Genomic DNA, 16889 nt, shown 5'->3' on the forward strand with positions numbered 1-16889 from the left:
GCTACACGATATTACGCTATTTAGAGGTAATAACCACTTTAGAGCGGCGGTATATTAACCCTTACTAATAGGTTAATTAGAGCCTTATACGTTCTCTCCTACTCTATTAACTATCCTTTTCTAATAGTTTTTAATATACACTAACCGTATATATCTCTGGCCAGCCAGTACTATAGGACCTACGAGAGGATTTAAGTTAGGTAACCTTAGGGTGCAGTAAATGATATGTAAATAGGATGGATTATCTAAACGAGAGGGCGAGGTTCCGGTCGTGTATATCTACGGGGGAACCTCGGGCTATCTAAGGCTAGGCGCTATACTGGCTATAGTGCTAGGGCGGTGCTAGTACCGGTCTAGCGCTATACTGGTTTAGTGCTAGTATAGGGCTAGCACTAATCTAGCGCTATACGGGTTTAGTGCCCGTATAGTGCTGGCACTAATCTGGAACTATATAGTTTTAGGTCCTGGTATAGTGCCGGATAGTGGTGCGTAGTATATACCCTAGGAGAGATAAAGCCCTGCGTCCCGCGGGCTTCGCCGTCTCTTAAGGTCTACGACGTCTAACTTAGACTCGGCGTGGCCGATTATTATACTAGTAATAAGTGGTAGACGCGGTTATAATTCTTTATTTCTGGCCGAGGCTAAATAAATAAATAAAAAAACTATAGTATAGAATAGCGCCCTATAGCGTATATTCCTAACTCCGTTAGGCTCCGTATATAGCGCTAGTAATTACGCCCGGCCGCCCGCCCCTCTATTATATATTTGCTAACCTAGGGCCTAATATAGATAAAAGAAAACTAAGAATACCTAAAGGAAGGAGGAGACTAGAATATAAAACCCACTGCTATATCGTCCCTTTATAGTATCTTAATCGCGGGAGCCTCGGGCTCTATATTAGGTAATCCCTATTCTTCTATAGGTAGCTCTAAGATATTTACCGCGTCGTCGAGCTCTAGTCCCTCACGGCGCTATTAGAGTTCTACGCTAACCAGGTCGTATAATAAAAGAAGGCCTTTACGGCTATTAGCCTTATAGTGGTCACTAATAGCCGCGGCGTGGTGGATAGAGTCTATCATAAGCTAGGCGTCGGTTATTAATCGGCGGGCTATAGTGTTACGCTTCGCCCTATCTAAAGTGCCGTTATCTTCTAGCCTAGCGACCTGGATATAGTTCTCTAATCGCTATATAGCGACGAGGAATAGTAAGTCCGCGGTATACTACACGTTATTACCGATAACGTGAATGTTAATAAAGTCTATAGCGAACTTAGCGACGGGGATAGGTGTGACGATCCCGTGCGGTCCCTAGGTAACGATAGCGAGTATCTACTCGTTCTCGGTAAATATTATACGTATCGGCGTTATACTAATATCTTTAAGCCGCTATACGAAGCTTTTAGCTGCTTATACCTAAATTTTATTTTTGCCGGGTATAGTAAAGAGTAGCCGCTTAGCGTCTTGGCCAGATCCTGTGCCGCTATAAGCCTGTTTCCTAAGCGTGTTAGTGCTAGGCGTGGTAACTACTCCTAAGGGGGATAGTTCTAAGCTGGCCTAGGATAGTATATCCGTTACTAAGCGAATAGCTGGTATAGGTCGCTCTCTTAAGTCTTATAGTTAGGCTTTAATAACGGTTACGTGCTGCTTAATATAGTCCCTGTGTTCCTAGGTAGCTATAATAAAGTCGGCGGGCTTAACTTCTCCGTTACTAAGCTTATCTGCCGTATCGGCGAGGGCCAGGCTAATAGTGATGGCTTTATCCACTCGCGCGAGTATATCCACTATGATATTACTATTACGGAAGACGGGGCTCTGCTAGTTATTTAGTGTACGGGCCACGCGTATTAGTGAACCCGTCTTAGTCACTATAATCCTGCTGGCCCTACGGGCTAAGCTATATAAAAATTAACCGTTTAGTCCGCGCGGGGCATTATGCCGTGCTATAACAAGGTACTATTCGAACGTCTACGTATACTAGGGCTACTAGGTAATTATTTGATTATTATCTAATAGGAACTATAGCTACGGGTACTCTAGAGTAATCTCTTTAGCCCTAGCGGCGCTAATAGACTTACTAGTAATTAACTCTAGGGCGAATATAGTACGCTTTAGCTTCCTGTTCTGGGGGTTATTATATCCTAGCTCGGTTAATTAACGACGGTAGCGTTTAGCGATAGCCTTATACTCTATAACCTACTACTTATACGCTAGTCCGGCCATAGTAAGATAGTACGCGATGCCGTTCTTATTACCGAATAGTATAACGGCCCTAAAGTATCCTTTAAAGGTTAGGCCGGATCCGTCCTGGCCGTTCCTAATCTAACGCGTAAACTCCTCCCGGAGCTTTTAATCCTTTAATCTATAAACGTCGGTTAGGTAGGCGACGATATAAAATATTGCGTTAGGGGGTATAAGGTTATAGCGGGGAGTGCGACTAATTATTAGGGAATAGACTAGGAGCGATGGTATACGATAGGGTAGTTGGCTAGTTATAAGGGATTATAATAGGGATAGATTGGTTTAGGTAGTGATACTCTTTATAAAGATATATATAGGGGCGTGGACGAAAATATAGCTAAGATCGTTATTATAATCGTTTAGCTATAGGTAAAGAATAAAGGGAACTAGGGAAGCTATAGGCGGCCAAGGAATTCTTTTATTTTCGCGCTAGCCGTGCTAATTTATATATATACTAGGGCTATATAGTCGGTAGGGCTTCTATTCTTACTAGTTCGAGATTAGATAGTGTTATTCTTACTATATTAGTCGTGCCTTCTAAAGGAGTGTCCGTTGCTAAGGGGGATAGTTCTTTAGCTCCGGCCTGGCTCCGCCGCGAGGCTGAATAGGTCCTTTTAGTTCTTTGGAGCTTGCCGGGCTCTGGTCTTTTAACCTCTTTTATTCCCTTTAATACTAAACGAAGCATTTCTAAAGCTCTTTAACGTTCCTCGAATTCCTCTAGTAAATCCGGAGCTCCTATTATGTCTACTAGTATCTAGACGTTCTATTAGTCCGGCTAGTCTTTCTACCGAATAAGGTACTCGGTACGTGGCTTACCTCTTCCCCTATAAGTAATCCGTTTATCCAGGATAGCTTTAATCTCGTAGTGCTTATATAGGTCCCGCTATTACTCTTAGTCCCTATCTTACACGTCGACGGGTCCTCTAGTCTCGGGTATCTCCGCGAACCTAACTATTTAGAGTTAAGTAATACTAATAACGGGGTATACGTTAAGAGTCTTAGGCAGATCTAATCGGTATACTAGCAGCGATACTTACTTAAGGACCTTAAAGGGGCCTATCCGTTAAGCACTAAGCTTAGGGCTAGCCTTACCTAGGAGCGAGTATCCGCGGCTAAGGCGGATATATACGCGGTCGCTAGGCTAGAACCGAATATTACGCCGTTTCTTATCGTATAGACGCTTTATATATATCTAAGCTATTACGATAATAAGTTTTACGTCCTCCTAGAATATCTTATATATAAACTTAGGGTTAATATTACCGATTAGATCGAGTAGACTATTCGTTTTAGTACCGTATAGTATCTTATTTAGTATATAGCTAAGCGTCTTATTAAAGGTATTATTTAGGTTAAACTATAAAGGTATAATCACCTTTAGCTATAGGGCGTTTAGGTTATCCGCTAGGTATATACGTATCCCGATCTTAACGGTTTGGTTCTTCCTCTCGGAAATACCGTTAGTTTAGGGATACTAGGCCGTTAAGAACTTTAGCTTAGTTCCGGCTACTTTCTATAGAGTTATTTAGAAGTCTAATAAAAACTTAGGGTTACGATCCGAGATAATAGCGCGGGGGATACCCTAGTTACTTATCTAGAGGGCTTAAAAGAGCATGGATGCCTAGTCCTTAGCGGTATAGGTGCTATAGCCAGGGATAAGTAGGGAGGCCTTTAAGAACTTATCCGTGACGGTTAGGAGGGTATCGAATAAAGGGAAGCCTACGCGCTGTCAGGGAGTCCCTGCGGAGGGCACTTCGGGTAGTCCGATAATAAAGTCTATAGCGATAGTATAGAAAGGGATAGGGGGCGTTAGGATAGGCTATATCTTACCGAGGGGAGCCTGCCGATCCGTTTAGTAGGTACGATATATCTTATATTAAGCGATATATAAGTCGACCTCTTTATAGAGTCGTGGGATTATAAAGCGGCTAACTAAATCGTACTATATCTGTTTAGCTCCGAAATAGTGCCGGTTATCGTGGGCGGCCTAAAGGAATTCCTTACGCAGGGAGAAGGGGACGTAAAGGCGCTTTCTCCTATTTAAATCCACTTAGTATAGGAGACTATTATCCACCTTAAAAGGGATCTTAACTAATAAGTTATAGTTAGTGGTTTAGGCGAGGATAGGTACCTATTTCGAGTCGTTAGCGTATCCTTTAATAATCCTTTATTATATATTATTCTTTATTTAGATTTCGCTAATATAGTATATAGCCTAGTCTTCCTAAATCCGGTCTAATTCGCCTAGACCTTTGGCCGGGGGGCTATCGGTGGTGGGTAGCCGAGATAAAGCGTCGGCTACTATATTCGTTTTACCGGGGATATATTAATAATCTAACTAGAATTAGCTAAGAAACTCGGAGGAGAGGGTAAGCTTTATATTTAGCTTAGTTTTATGGGTGCTAGATAGGACTATCGACTTTATAATACTAACGGTAATGGCGTGGTCTATAAGGACTATAGTCGGGTTACGATAAGCGGACTAAATAATAGTACGGGTCTTATAAACGGCCTATACTAGGCAGGTAACCTTAAGTTCCGTGGGCTAGTACTTTTCTTTAGCGGCGTTAAGCCCCTTATTAATATAAAGTATTAGTCGAATATCGGTTTTCTTAAAGGTTCCTTTAGTAAGCTATTTAGTCTTATCGACTAATTAAAAGAGTATAGCGGAGAACCCGTGCTCTTTAGAGGCGTCTAGCTAGATAAAGAGGATCTTAGTGGGGATATAGTGGAATAGGTAAGTATCTAAGGTAAGAGCGCTAGTAGTATCGTGGAATATAGCTAACTCTTTAGTAGTAGCCTCGAATATTATACGTTTAGTATACGCCTTACGGGCCTATCCCTTATCTTTCCTAATTTAACGAGCCTCGGTAAAAAGGGTCGTTTTCCGTTACTAAAGGGGCGCGATTCGGTAGGAGAATCGGGGAATAAGATAGTAAAGCCACCCTGTTATCCTAATCTAATATTCTAAGGACTAAAGAGAAGTCGGAGGGCGAATCTTCCGTAGAGCCTCGGTACGTTCTTTAGTATTCGATAGCCCGAGGGCGTTAACCTTAAATCCTAGTAGTTAAACTAACGGATATCCTATAAAGGACTTATCGGGAGAGATACTAATCCTCTTTTTACTAAATAAGGAGAGCACCGTGTCTAAGTGCTTAGTATAGTCGTCCTTAGTATCCGATATAATAACGATATTATCGATAAAGGCGGAGACAAAGTCCTTATACGGGCAAAGGAGCTAGTCTATATAGCGTTAGATATATATAGGCGAATTACGGAAGCCTATTAAGGCGACCTTTAGTTATTCCTATCCTTATTAGGAAATAATAATAAACCGCTCGCGGTATGGTTCGTATACAGGGAACTAGTAGAAGAAAGCCCGGGCGTCGATAACGGAGATAAACTTCTTCCCTCGGAGTCGCTTAATAACTTTATCCTAAAGCGGTATCGCGTATATATCCGGGATAGTAACCTTATTTAGGGTATAAAGGTCGACTACTATACGGCCTTTACGTTTACCTTTTACCTCTTACTATATAATAATAACCGGAGCACTAAAAGGCGTTAATACTAACGTCTATTCTATACGGTCCTAGTTATAGAGTCTATCCAGGGTCTAGTCTAGAAAGGCTTAGTCCTTACGGCTAAGCGGATATAGCTTCTGGCTAATCCTTTAGGTATACTACCTATCGATTAGGGGAACGCGTATATAGTCCTTCTTATCTATATTAATAACGCCTTAGTCCGTCTAAACCTTAGGGTAGTTACCGATAATCCTAGCAAAGCGCCGTATAAAGCGGGGTCCGTGGTTATAAATAGTCACGCCTTCTAGAGTCGCTTTAGTCGGGGTATCTAGGCTCTTAGCGATTCTAAGCTTTCCGCTAATAGGTAAATACCCTCTAAAGATATCGCCTTATCCTTCCGGACTTAGGGACTTCTCGACGGCCTCTAGTCGTTTTATTAGAATATCGCGGGCTTTATCTTACTTTATATTAAAATATCCGTTAGCGTGGAAGGGATCTATATACCCTAGCTTATTACCCCGGGAAATAAGTAGCGGCCGGTCGCTGGCGTTATAGATTAGGACGGATATTCCTTCGCTAAGGATATAGTTTAGTAAACCCCCGATATCCGGTTAGAATTCTATAAAGTCTAAGGTTATATTCCGTTCCTTAAATAGGACGAATCTATACTAATACGGCGGAATAGTAACCTTCTTAGCGGCTTTTAATCGGCGCCTAACTAATAAACGTTTAGCGAAGATACGTGCCGGGACAATAAGACCTTCGTAGGACCTAATCTAGATAGCGTCCCGCGAGTTAAGGATATCGACCTTATTCGGATAGTTAAATTCCTGCCTAAGGAGTAGACCGGCTTCTAGCTTAGGGACCACCTAAGCTTTTATATATTGCTGTCCGACTTAGGGCTAGTTGTTTACCGTGCCTTGTACTAGCAGGGTAAATAAAGCCTATCCGATAGTGTCCGAAGTACCTATACCGCGAAGCGTAGATCTCTTAGACGTGTCGACTTTTATATTAAGGAGGTAAGGGAGAAGGTGCTAGCTTATAACGTATCGTAAGGCACCTAGATTAATATAAACTTTAAAGGGAGCGTTATCTAGGATTATATAAACTTAGACCCTTACGTATATATAGCCGCACGGGCCGGCTACTAGGTCTATTACTTCTTATAGGGCGCCTTTAATTAACGGGGAGTCCTAACCGCCTTATTCCTTTATTAGGAATAGGTAGGAATAGGACTTCTTATAGCGGAGGGCCTTATTATTAGATTTTATTAGTTATCTATACCTAGTATATTATCGTCGTACCTAGTAGAGATTATAGTACTTAGGTATAAATCCGGGTCTATCGGCGACCTAGTATAGTTAATTATTACCTTTATCGGTCTTGGCTTTATTATTTATAAGGTCCTCGGAACTATTAGACTCCTCTTCGAAATAGTATAGGTTCTCTGGTTCCTTATTATTTTTATATCCTTTATCGGAGACCTTATCGTCGATAATAGTATTTACTAGATCCCTGGATCGTTCCTAGCAAAAGTTCCGGTTTCCGCGCGCTGGTTAATCGGACGTATTATTAGCTAAGAGCCGTTATCCGTGTTCGTTTACGTAACGGTTTAGCGTTCCTAGGGCTAGTAGGGCGTGGTTATTCCGGCGAAATTATCCTGGTCCTGGTCCTAGTCCTAGCGAGCGACGTTCCGGGAATAGTGGATAATAATCCGGGGCTAGGGAACGTTATTCTAGCTACGGCGAGCGGTATAAAGCCGGGCTACCGCGTCGATCCGGGTACCAGGGAAAGGGCGAGTATACCTAGGAAGATTAGTTCGAGGTCGATATCCGTTTAATCTATAGCAGGGTTTATTAGGTAATAAGTACCTTCTAGGCTCTATTAGTGTAATTCCGGTACTATCCTAGTATTATACTAGCCAGGCTATTTATAAAGTCGGTCGCTATAATCTTTAGTCCGGGACGGGGAATAATATTTACTAGGTTAGTATCTAAGCGATCCTATATAAGAGCTAAATACTTACCTCTAGGTTCGTTAGCCGCCTTCGCTAATCGAATTACCTTATCTACGAAGACACGGATATTATAGCGGGTAACTATATCGTCTAGGGTATATCGCTTGCGTCTTAGCTTATACTCGGCTTCCTTTTAAGGTAGTCGGAACCTTTCCTATAAGGCGGTCTTTTATTTAGTAACGGTGGCTATCGTGGTAAGGTATAAACGTTATCCCTTATTAAGGCTTATAAACTATACGGATACCTCGCCTAATAAATAGCGGGCTAGTCCGCGGGGAAGGGACTCGCGGTGCTAGGCACTTAGGCCGGTATACTAGTTTATTATATCGGTAAAGCGGAAGATATCTATATAGATTAGTTTAGTTCCTTTAGTTTTAAGATCCTGGTTAGTAGCGAAGTATAAGGGAGGCTTAAAGTAGCCTAGGTTATCGGCCTTAAACCGGTATATCCGGTTATTACGCTAGCCGAGGATAGCGAGTAAATCCGACTATTATACGTATAGGTATAGTTCCGGGTAGTTAATATCCGGCGTGTTTCTTAGGGGATGACCTGCCCCGGGGGGATTATATCCAGGGGGACTATTACCTAGAGGGGCTGCCTGGTGTTAACGTTCCGCGTTTTTATTATTCCCGGTTCCGATATCCTCTGTCTAGTTATAAGGGTAGTATATAATATCGGAGGGCGTAGGGCTTATACGATCGTCGCGGTGGCTTATAGTGTTTGCTTATAGACTTTCCTGGTTAGAGAATAGTATATAGTTATTAGGCGTTAGGGTATAGTCGGGCGTTCCTTTAAAAGGTTTAGCGTACTTCAGTAAAGGGCTTTCCGCTATATCTTTAGGGAAACTTCCGACCGGCCGTTCGACTATACTTATAGCGGGGCGGATTAGAAGCGATTCCGATCCCTTAACCTTAATCTTTAGTTTTACTGGCGGAGAATCGTGGCTAGCGGTAAAGGGGGCTAGCTCCTTTCCTTTTACTATACTACTACGGGGTATAACTATAGACTTGTAAAGGTCGATATATTTAGGCTTCTTTTTTAGCTAATTATAGAATACCTTTATAAACGAGTCGTGATAGGTAACCCACTTAGCAGGATAGGTTAGCTAAGAAGGCAGGATAGCTTCAAAGACTCTTCCTTTAGAGGTTATAGCCTAACTAGCTCTACTAGTACTAGGGAGGTTCCCTGCTCGCTCGGCTATAAAGAGGAGTAGCCGATATTCGGGTATAAGAACCTTTTCGGCTATATCTAGATAGGCGTTTACTATTACGGTAAGGGGATATACGCCTTTTAGATCCCTTAGCGTAGGGGGAGAGTCTAGGAGAATGGGGTAAGGAGCGTCGGTTATTATTAAGCGGGTTCTATAATAGTGTTATTTAGTGTTTAATAGGTTATTTTAGATACAGGCCTATCGGATAACTAGTACTCGTGGACTCTTATACTTATCGCTTACTCGCCTAGTCCTAATAAAGGGGGGCGCTTTACTTAGTGGACTACGGTTAACTGGTACCGCTTTAGCTACGTGTCCGCTTAGTGCGCTATATATAGCTATTTAACTAAATAGGGGTTTAGTACGCAGACCTCTACGCTTCACGCTAAAGGGCTAGTGAACGTAGTAAGGGGCGCGTGGGTAAGCAGTTCCTTATCGGCGCTATTAGGCTATGGCTTAATAGTTACTACTTATCGCCTGGTCCTATTTAAGGGGAGGCACTTTATTAACGACGGATAGTTACTTACCCTAGGATCGTGTAACTGGAATAGTCTTTATAGTCGTTTAATATTATCGGTATACGAACCTTACTAAGATCGAATAATCTTATTCTAGTTACTACTATTTAATATATACTAACCGTATATATCTCTGGCTAGCCAGTACTATAGGACCTACGAGAGGATTTAAGTTAGGTAACCTTAGGGTATAGTAAATAATATATAAATAGGATGGATTATCTAAAGGAGAGGGCGAGGTTCTAGTCGTGTATATCTATAGGGGAACCTCGGGCTATCTAAGGCTAGGCGCTATACTGGCTATAGTGCTAGGGCGGTGCTGGCACCGGTCTAGCGCTATACTGGTTTAGTACTAGTATAGGGCTAGCACTAATCTAGCGCTATACGGGTTTAGTGTCCGTATAGTGCTGGCACTGATCTGGAACTATATGGTTTTGGGTCCTAGTATAGTGCCGGATAGTGGTGCGTAGCAGTTTTCACACCTATTCTAGCCCGAAATTCAATTAATACACGAGCGTACTCGAATTCTCGATTCTCTGCCGGTCCGATTAACGCGGAATTAACTATAGGAGTTACCTATTATTATTATTAGCGAGCCCCGGGCGCCGCCTCCTTTAACGGCATATAGTAGCCGTATATTATCGTAGCATAAGCGTGATTAGCCACGGCTATAACGGTATAGGAGGACTAATTAGGCGTAGGCTATAGCTATAATAGCTATAAAGACTACCCGGGCGTTACTCTAAGAATTTAGAGTCGATATAATCGCGGCTCTACGTGGTGGGTAGTAGTAGGTATCTCCTAGGGAAAACCCTAGCTAAATATAGTGGGCGGGCTATTAATAGGTACCTCTACCGACTTAGTAGCAGGTATCCTATATATAGGTCCCGCCTTTAAACCAGTAGGCGCCGGGGAGCGAGTTTTAGGTCTAATAATAATAATAATAGCCGTTATAGGCGCCTAGAGTAGGGAATCAGTGGCAGCGATATAATAGCTTTTTTACTATAGATAGCGGCGTGAATAGTGACGGCTCTGTTTAAGATAGATGTTTTAGAAATATATTGTTTTACTAGCTAATTCCACCCTTTTTTAAAATCCTGTATCTTACTTAAAAATTTATATTATCTTTTGCCTGTCTTAAGGTACCGGTACGTAACATTTAGAGCCAAGATTTCGGTTATACACGCGGTCGCTTCACCTTCCTAATTAGGATTAAGTGGATAACAAATCGTGAACCGGGGGCATACAAATACCGGTACTCCTCTTCCACGGCTATAGCCACGCCCACGCCCACGCCTATACCCACGCCCACGCCCACGCCTACGCCTACGCCCACGCCCACGCCCACGCCTATGCCCACGCCCACGCCCACGGATATCGCCTTATTATTATTATTATTATTATTATTATTATTATTATTATTATTATTATTATTATTATTATTATTATTATTATTATTATTATTATTATTATTATTATTATTATTATTATTATTATTATTATTATTATTATTATTATTATTATTATTATTATTATTATTATTATTATTATTATTATTATTATTATTATTATTATTATTCTAAGGCAAACAAAATAGGTAGTAGAAGCGTATCGTGTTATTAATTAAAGTAGATTAAGGCTGCGCGTGATAATAGCTTAATGGGTGGAATTAGCGATCGTAACTTTGTGTGTGTGTGTGTGTGTGTGTGTGTGTGTGTGTGTGTGTGTGGTCTAGGACGTAAAAGTTAATTAGTCAAAAGAGTGGGCCCACCAGAACTATAGTCGGAATATCCAAGTGGTATAGTCGGAATATCCTGCCTCTATATTTAACCCCGATAATACCTAAAGGAAAGTATATAGAGACTAGGTACCTAAAGCCTTTAGGCCCTGGGCCGCGATATAAGAAAAACCTATTAAGTAGTTACGAAAGTAATCCTAATAAATTATATTTATAATTATAACAAGAATAATATTATCACGGAACTTAAAATAAATAACCTCTGTATTAACTTTAACCGGATTAAAATAAAGATCCTGTATATTAAAAATACCTATATAACGCTCCTCCTAATAAAGATTAATATACTAAAGGCGGCGGAGTATATAATAAAGGAGGGAATCTTCTTTTATTATAGCTACTACCGTTATAAGCGTTATAACCCCGAGCTATTACCGTTATATTATTATAAATACTTATAGTTCGTGTATAAGTCGGGCTGATATAGCGTCCTAAAACCCCTTTAAGACTATTATAGTAGCGCTAAATAAGAATATAATAGCGACTATAATAATTATAAGGTATACCGGGGTAAAGCTAAGAAATACTACGCTACCTATAAAGGATTATACGCTATACTTAGCGATAGTTACCACCTCCTAGCTAGGGAAAAAGCCAGGGCCAGGGAAGTATATACTAACTAATCTAAGGGATTCGACCTTACCCAGATTAATAGAGTAAGGGCCACGGTACTAGGCGAGTAGCGCGTTATTATACCGGCAGAGCAGAGACTAATATCACTACTCCGGAAATAGCTATAGAAGGGGCAACCCCCTATAGGATCCTATATCTTAATCGCAGAGGCCGTGGAGAGGGTACGCGAGAAGGAGAGAGAAGCAGAGGGAGAGGGATATAGCGGCCGCGAGAAAGGCGGCGGGAAGGGAAAAGGGTAAGAATAACAATAATAATAATAATAGTAATAATAGTAGTAATAATAATAATAATAATAATAATAATAATAATACTAATAATAATAATAATAATAATAATAATAATAATAATAATAATAATACTAATAATAATAATAATACCCGGGGCCACCTAACTAGGGCCGGGCCCGCCCGAAGCCGCCTAACCAGTGATAGTTAAGATAAAGATAGATATAGGGCCGAGCCTATACTAATAACTATATAAGAATTAGTATCCTATAATAGAATATCAATACGAAGGTGAACCGAATATAGCAGGCGCTTTATAACTCCCGCGGGTACGATCTAATAGCGATTACAGAACCAGGACTAAGTCAGAGAGGGAGGCTATCCTGCCGGAATGGATACGATTTTAGGATAATTTAGGGAGGAAGGAGAGCTTACCTCTATATATATAAAAGATACGAACCCGCTATATGATTATAGCGGGCCGGAGACGACTAGACCTAAGTAATACTAGGGGAAGGGGCCTAGAATATAAATATATAGGTATATACTCTATAAACCATAAAGGCACGGAATAGCATACCGCTATCTATTAGCTAATAGCGGAAGCGCCGCGGGGACGTATTATCCTTAGCGAGGACTTTAAGCTTCAGTATCTACTCTAGGACGGCTATAATAAGTACGATCGATAATCCGAGGACCTACTTACTATAGCGTATCGATAGCGTCTTAACCTTATAACGCCCAAAGGGTACCTAACCCGGATAATAATAGACCCGGGACGGCGCTATAGTGTACTTAACCTAACTTAGATTAATAGGGATATATAATACGAATATAAGAGCAACGACTATAACTATACTTAATCTGACTATATCGTATAGGTGGTACTAGCTCACGTAGAGCGAATATAGTAAGTGCAGACGAAAACCCTAGGATAATAGTAGAGGAAAATAGACTATATTAAGGTCTAAGCTAAGGTAGCTAGGATATATAATAACCCGACTAAATAAGACCTAATAGAGATCGAATAAATAAGCTAATAACTAACTCAGGACCTTTACGATATTACTAACTCCGCGGTACCGGATAAGGGATTACTACGCGTATAACCCCTACTATTATAATAAAACCCGGAGATTATTATAGTAAATAAAAAGGTTATACCTCTAACCCGTAGGTTCTGTATAAGGCGGTTATAGGGCAGGTAGCCGGACCTTGAGAAAAGGACTAAGGAAAGAGATCACCTTATTAGGAGGGAGAAGCGTGGATATTAGCGTAGCATAGTTAAGCGGATAGCGCGAGACTATAAGAGCCTCTGGTTACTCTAGAAGTAGGCTAGAATAGTTGGGCACGAATAGCCCTAGCTACCCTTTATCCCGGCCCTATACTATAATAAGGCTAATCTATAAGCCTAGACGTATTCGTAGAAAGTAGATATCCTAGCCTAGAAATTCTTCCTAGCGGCGAACGCTATAGACCCTAGACCCCTAGGCGCCGCGGAGCGCCCGAAGACTGTATATATTAGAGACTTAGTAATAGAAGAAGATATTAAGCATGCTATATAATATACCGCTAAGTAGAAGGCGCCCGGGGAGGATAGCCTGCTTAACGGGCTCCTATTATTACGGGTTGACCCCGTGGAGATAATCCGGTAAAGCACCAGATCTTCCGACTAATCACACCGCGCTCCTAGTAGGTCGCCGCGATATCATATTTAGGTTATAAGCGCCTATAGAGTTTTCTCCTTTTCCTCCTTTTCTCCTTAGCTTTAGATAACTTAATTATTCGGCCTTACCTTATAAATAACTTATAACTAGCCGGTTATATATCTAAAGCTTAGCGAAACCTATATGCTACCCTAATAAAGATAGACCACTATATTAATCTACCTCCTAGCGCTCCGTCATGCCTAGTAAGCGAGTCGCCTAAGGCTACGGAGTAGAGGAGGGAGATTATTAACCCTTTATAGACTTAGGTCATAACTTTAACTACCTAGATCTAAGAATAATAAAATACTATTAATTAGCTACTATAAGCGATATAAAACTAATAACGTATAGCTACGCCTTATCTCGCTATACTATTAGAAAGGACTATATAAGGCTCTTAGCCGCCTGCCCCGATACCTATACCCGACCTAATACCCGTTTTAAAGCTCAGGACTAAAACACTTCCGCTAGTATAAAAGTTTAATAGTAAACGCTTAGAGTACGTGAGCTAGTCGTCCGAGATTCGCGAAAAGCTCTTACTCGATTAATATCTTTTCTAAAGCCCCTATAAGAAGTAATACTTTATTAACGCCTATCTAAACAAAGCTCCCCGCCACGTTATCGCCTCTTTCTAGGCCGTAGGCGGAACTGATAGTTAATACGACCCCGAAGACTTCCTTAATTACTTTAACCGTATATATAAGGATATTAACGAATAACCTTATATACCTAACACCCTAAGAACGCTATATTAACGTAAAGACTAAGTGTTTCGAAGCTTTATACCTGGTTTTAAATAAGAACTTATTATCGCTAATAGAGGTTAATAGGATAATACCGCGAAGATTACGTTCCTAAAAGGAGCTCTTAGTAATCGCCTTTATACCGCTTTTCTTATTACGAAACTCCCGAATAATTACTACGCTTAGGTAATAGAAATACAGACTATTGCTTAGAGACTTAAAGCCCTCGCTATAAGGCCACGGTTCGGCTAAGCGCCCTATAATAATAATAATAATAATCAGGCCTATAACTATAACGGCGATATAAAGATAGAAGGAGTTAATCGAGCATAGACTAAGAGGAAAGAGGCAAAAGAGTGCTATAACTATAGAAAGAAGGGATACCTTACTAGGAAATACCGCTTAAAGAAAAAAGACGCAGAAGATTAAAAAAAGAACCGTATAGTAAAGGTCTTAGCGGCCTTAGATAATAGGACGACCTATATAAGAGCCACGGATAATAACGAAGACTCCTAAAAAGAATAGCTCTAGTATAAAAACAGGCACTAAAGCCTATTATAGAGGAATAAAAGAATTAAAAAGAGTTTATATTATAGTCGCGTAGTAATTATTTAGCTTTTATATAAGCGCGGATAAATATAAAGTTAATTACCGCTCTTATAGATACCAGATATAACTATTGCGTAGCTATAAGCGAACGCCTTATAAAGTCCCTCCGCCTCCTATTAGTTAATAAGACTAAAAGACCCCTCTCGGGGTTCTCCGATACTATAGGGTCTACTAGGAGCTCGGGTATCGCCGTATACGATCTTAAGATTAAGAGATATATATAACGACTATTTACTTATATAATACCAGGGTTAGATTATAATATATTCCTAGGGAAACCTTAGATAGAATATAACAATATTACCTATTATATAAAGAGGCGTTGCCTCTACTATAGAGTAGCCTAGATAGATATCCGACTCTAGGGCGAAGAAGAGGCCGATAATATTAAAGCTATTCGTAAAGCTTAAATAATAACCGGGTCGGTATTCGCTGGTATTATACGCCAGTTATAAAGGAAATAACTGTTCGGAAAAAAAGAACTCACGCTTTACATAATTAGTATTAAAGATATCGATAAGGCCCTCTAAGGCAAATCTCTAGTTAACCCTCGGAAGTATATTCTAAAAAAGATCCTATAATAATTTCCTAATTTATTCTCTGATTTATAAACGAACCGCCTTCCCCCTTATTAATCCGGAGTTAACTACGAGGTAAACCTTATATAAGGGCCCGATAGTAAAGAACCAAAACTAACCTAAGGCCCTTTTTATAATATATCCAGAGAGGAGCTACTAGTCCTACGTAAGGCCCTTACCGACCTAATCGATAAGGGGCTTATATAAGCTAGTAGCTCCGCCGCCGGAGCCCTAGTGCTATTCGTAAAGAAGCTAGGAGGCGGGCTATAATTCTGTTACGATTACTATGCCCTAAATACGATTATATAAAGAGACCGTTACCCTCTTCCACTAATTATAAATTTTAATAGATTAGGCTACGAGTAGTAGGCTATACGCGCGGAAGAGAGGAAAATCAAGTAAATAACTGTTGAATTCGTAGAACCGTAGGATTACTGCTTATCGCGCGAACGTGTAAAGAACTGACTTCTGGGATTTCTTCCTGGTTCCGGGGCTGGCAAAAGACCCTGGAAGATTGGGTTGCGACTGTTACGTCAATAGCCTACGCGACGGTTATCACACCATGTTATTAGGTTAAGTAATAACTAAGATATCGTATTTACGATACCTAGTGTATTTATATAATATATATCATAAGCCAAGTATATATACACGTATAATACGTGTGGTATTATAGTATAGGTTAAGCTGGTTATAAAGTAGATATCTAGTTATATATCTATAACTATATACTGTTTATTTTGACTTAGATATTATACTTATAATTATTATGATTATTACTTATTATGAGTATAATATTAACACCCACCCGTAAGCTGACTCTTATATATAATAAGTATAGCTTAGTCAGGTTATAGTTATAGTTATGTTATATTATAGCGTAGTAATCCTTGTCTATCTAAGACTAGAATATATAGAGGAAAAAATTACAAAAACCTTTTCTTTTTAATTTAAGGGAAAGTTTCAAAAAAACCCTTGTTATTCTTATAGTATATTATGCAAAGGAAAATTCAGAAAAACCTTTGATATCTAGGAAAACCCGAAGGTAAAAAACCTAGTTATATCCCCTTGTAAAGAACTAAGAATACT

The 16889-nt window shown here is 40.2% G+C and overlaps 1 protein-coding gene across 1 annotated transcript; it reads right to left on the reverse strand.

Moving 5' to 3' along the window:
• Nucleotides 1-937: 937 nt before the first annotated feature.
• ACRALDRAFT_2020719 (uncharacterized protein) lies at nt 938-16364 on the reverse strand (the record flags this gene model as incomplete). The annotated part of the gene is made up of 4 exons (XM_071020032.1): nt 938-955; nt 10843-11085; nt 16267-16306; nt 16360-16364. 4 exons carry the CDS (start codon nt 16362-16364, stop codon nt 938-940), a joined length of 306 nt encoding a protein of 101 aa, XP_070874279.1.
• Between the last annotated feature and the right edge of the window lie 525 nt (nt 16365-16889).

Source organism: Sodiomyces alcalophilus, assembly GCF_042370955.1.
Source record: "Sodiomyces alcalophilus JCM 7366 unplaced genomic scaffold ACRALscaffold_5, whole genome shotgun sequence".
Lineage (NCBI taxonomy): Eukaryota > Fungi > Ascomycota > Sordariomycetes > Glomerellales > Plectosphaerellaceae > Sodiomyces > Sodiomyces alcalophilus.